The following is a 3,984-nucleotide window of genomic DNA, read 5'->3' as shown; positions in this document are numbered from 1 at the left end:
GTCCCAGCACTTGAGAGGCAGAGGCAGGCGGATCTCTGTGAGTTCAAGGCCAGCCTGGTCTACGTAGTGAGCTCCAGGACAGCTGGGGCTACAGGGAGACCCTGCTTCAAAAAGACAAAAAAAAGAAGATCTCATGTTTTAAGGGGCTGGAGAAATGGCTCAGTTGTTAAGAGCACTGATTGCTCTTGCAGAGGACCTGGGTTCTGTTCCCAGCACCCACATGGCAGCTAACAACCTTCTGTAACTCCAGTTACAATGAATTTGCCACCCTCTTCTGACTTATGTGAACACAGCATGACATGGGTGCACTTACATATATGCAGGCAATACACTCATACACATAAAATAGATAAAACTAATAAATATTTTAAAAAAATAATGTTTTAAGTAAGTTTATTGTTTTGTGTTGATTCATATTCAGAGCTGTTGTGCAGTGCGTGCAGCCCGAGGGCCCCAGGTAGACATCCTGTGCACATCTCCACACTAGGCTGGACATGCCTTCATGCATCTCGACAGTATCCCTTGGAAGTAGGTACCCTTATTCTTGTAGTGATTTTGAGACAGGCTCTCACATATTGACCTGCCTGGCCTCAAACTCCTAGACTCAAAACTCCTCCTGCCTCAGACTCCCAAGTAGCTGGACTATAGGTAGCACCACTGCCAACAGTCTCTTAAGTTTTTTTTTCTAGGAGCATATATTAATTCTATATGAATAAGACTTTCATTATATTTTAATGCATGTATATAATGTATTTTGATCATATTCCCCTCCCCATTGCCCTTTCCTTTCTTCCTCCTACTGATCCCTCTCACCTTCCCAATTAGTCCTTATTCTACTTTCAGTCTTTTTTCTTTTCTTTTTTTTTCCCAATGAGTTTCATTAGATTTGCTTACAGAAGCATGGGTGAAAGATTATTTACAGGAGCATGGACACCTTAGCAGTGGCTACTACATCACCAAAGAAAATGTCCCTCCCCCAGAAACCATGACCAGCCTATAGATCCTCAGAGAAAGATGGGGCTTCCTGAGTCCTTCTTCCCTAGCTACTTACTGTTAACTGCCTATACATCCTCAGGGAGGGGTGGAGATTGAGCTCCCCCCACATACCTTGTTTAGTTTTTAATTTTATTTATAATTTATTTTTGTGTTGCTTGGGATCAAACCTAGGGTTTCATTCATGTATACCCCTTGCCTTTACTATAGTTTATAAAATACTTTTAAGATTGCCTTTCCAGTAGGCAGTGAAGCCAAAATTTGAACCTGGCAATCTGGATTAAGAAATACTGTATTAAGATGACTTTTCCTGGATTATGATTGTAGTAGCATAAGATAAAAATCTCTAGGTATACTCCACTGAGAGTGTCCTGTACCATCCCATGTGTAACTCAAGGTTTGCACCATGTGTTCTGGTTTGTAGATATCATTACTGTGGTTACTATGAGGTAAGGAGCCAGAGACCTGGCCCCATTCTCACCGTTCTCCTGATACCATTTGAAAAGCTTGAAATAACTCTCTGGGACTAATAATTACTCCACCTACAAAATGAGAACATTGGACAATTTTCCTTGAGGTCCTTTTTTGCTCAAAAATAAATGATCCTTTAAAAGATGCACTCCACAGGGGGCTGAGGATGTAGTTTGATGGTAAAGTGATTCCTAGCATGTAGTAATCCCTGGATTCTATCCCAGCACTGAAAACAAAAGAAAAACTCAGAGAGGGAAAAGGAAGAGGAGCCCACATAACAATTCATCACTGCTCTGGGGTAGGAAGATGTAGAAGTGAAAATAAGGGGTGGTGGCACAGGTGTTTCATCCCAGGACTGGGGGAGAGGCAAAAGGATCCCAAGTTGGAGGCCAGTCTGGACCACATAGGTGAGACTCTCTCAAAACAAACAGACAAAAAAAAAAAAAAAAAAAAAAAAAAAAAAAAAAAAAAGACGTGTGGTGGCACAGGCCTATAATCCCTGTACTCGTGAAATAGGCAGGAGGATTGCTGTAAGTTCAAGGTCAGCCTGATCTGCAAAGAGTTCCAGGCTAACCAGGGCTACATAGTAAGATCTATCTTAAAAAACCAAAATCCAAAAATAAATAAAAAGCAAATAAATAATGTTAATTTAATTAATTCTGGTGTTCTGAATGTTTTTAACAAAAGCAATTGTCTATAAACTTAGAAAATACCACATAGCATAAAACATCAATGGACTAGCTTACTAAATAGTTTTATATATTAAATCAAAATAACCTTTCCTAAATTTCTATGTGTCATAATACTCTTTTTGTTCCCTTTAATTTTCAGAAAGTTGAAAATAAAATCTGAACTTACTTTTGGACATGGTGTCAAAACAGTTTTTGCTGAGAGTTTGACTTATACAGAAACCATGGTTCGACTGACTTTGAACTTAATCACCAAAAACAGCAATCTTAAACCCCGGAAAGAACAAAACATTGCACAATCCCTGAAGAAAATAACTCACATAAATTTTTCCGACAGAAACATAGATGCAATTGTAAGAACTCTAAACCTATTTTCTATTTTTGAATAATTAGCAATGTAAAGTTTAGAAATTGGTTTGAGGGTATACATTGTATAATAATTTGATTTTGATTGCATAGCATTGTGTTTTACAAATATATGTTAATATATATGTTACTGTTTCACTCTAATACTCTACAGCATGACAAACTAGATTTGGAAAATAACCTTTTAAAAATTGCTTTTTTAAAAAAATATTTTATTATTTTTATTTTATGTGTATGAGTGTATTGCCTGCATGTAGGTGAGTGCACCTGTGTTGTGCAATGCTGCAGAGGTCAGAAGAGGGCTTAGGAATCCCCTGGAACTGGAGTTAAAAATGGATCATAGCCACCATCTGGGTGCTGAGAATCAAACCCGGGTCCTCCGCAAGAGCAGTCAGTGCTCTTAACCACTGAGCCATCTCTCCAGCCCCCTGCTTTTGTGTTTTTAAGACAGGGTCTTAATATGCAACCCTGGTTGGTCTGGAACTTACTATGTAAACTAGGCTGGCTAGTCTTAAATTCACAGATATCCACCTGCTTCTGCCTCCTGAGTGTTGGGATTAAAAACCTGTGCCACCATGCTCAGGCTGGAATAGTTTTTAACAACAAAATGCCCTCAAATAAGCTAAGTACATGTCTGCCATCCCAGCAGAGAGACAGGAGGATTTCAGATTCCGGGTAGTCTGAGCTACCCAGTGAGATCTGTCTCCAAAAAAAAAGAAAAGAAAAGAAAAGAAAAGAAAAGAAAGAAAGAAAGAAAGAAAGAAAGAAAGAAAGAAAGATAAAAAAGATTTAAGAAATCAGTATGTGAGTACCATAATTCCAAAGTTCAAAAGTGGTAATAAGGGTATACCTTAGTGGTGACACAAAGTTAGGCATGTAGCTCAGTAGTATAAAGCATTTGCCTAGGATGTACAAGCCCTGGATTCAATCCCTAGTATCATAAAAAGAAAAAAGTTTGTTGTTTGCAGAGCTATAACACAGTTACTATTCTTATTTCTATTTTGAGGGTAGGGAGCATGAGAGTGAAATACAGTTTCACTGCATATCAAGACTGGGCCTTAAATTCACTTAGTAAAGCTGGCATGGTGACACATGCCTATCTATAACCCCACTTGGGAGGTAGGGACAGGAGGTTCTGGTTATCCTTACTGATAGGTAAAAATGTTGGCGAGAGCGCAGTGGAGAGCACGAGCGGATGGATGGAGGAAGGCACCGAGGCACAGATGGAATTCTCAGTGGGATACAGATTTATTTCACACGGGGCACCGAAAGATGTCAGGGAAGGGAAGGATGTCAGGGAAGGGAAGGATGTCAGGGAAGGGCAGGGAAAGATGTCAGGGAAAGATGTCAGCCCACAGGTTGTGAGCTGGGACTTTATATATGGGGGCTTTAGGGTGTGGAAGAGGGGAATGTTTGGGGGAGAAATCAGGGAGGGGGAAGCAGGAAAAGCAGGTAGGATTAGGGT

General features: G+C 39.8%; 1 protein-coding gene across 1 annotated transcript in view; it reads left to right on the top strand.

Moving 5' to 3' along the window:
• The first annotated feature begins 2,301 nt into the window (after nucleotides 1-2,301).
• Nucleotides 2,302-3,984, top strand: part of Ppp1r42 (protein phosphatase 1 regulatory subunit 42) — a 41,093-nt gene continuing 39,410 nt past the window's right edge. Inside the window, exon 1 of the mRNA XM_008854771.3 lies at nucleotides 2,302-2,506. Within this exon, the coding sequence (XP_008852993.2) occupies nucleotides 2,378-2,506 (129 nt within the window). The 5' untranslated portion in view covers nucleotides 2,302-2,377. The remainder of the gene's footprint in view (nucleotides 2,507-3,984) is intronic.

Source organism: Nannospalax galili, unplaced genomic scaffold (genome assembly GCF_000622305.1).
Source record: "Nannospalax galili isolate Female #2095 unplaced genomic scaffold, S.galili_v1.0 scaffold247, whole genome shotgun sequence".
Classification (NCBI taxonomy): domain Eukaryota; kingdom Metazoa; phylum Chordata; class Mammalia; order Rodentia; family Spalacidae; genus Nannospalax; species Nannospalax galili.
This window is presented reverse-complemented; position numbering and strand designations above follow the sequence as displayed.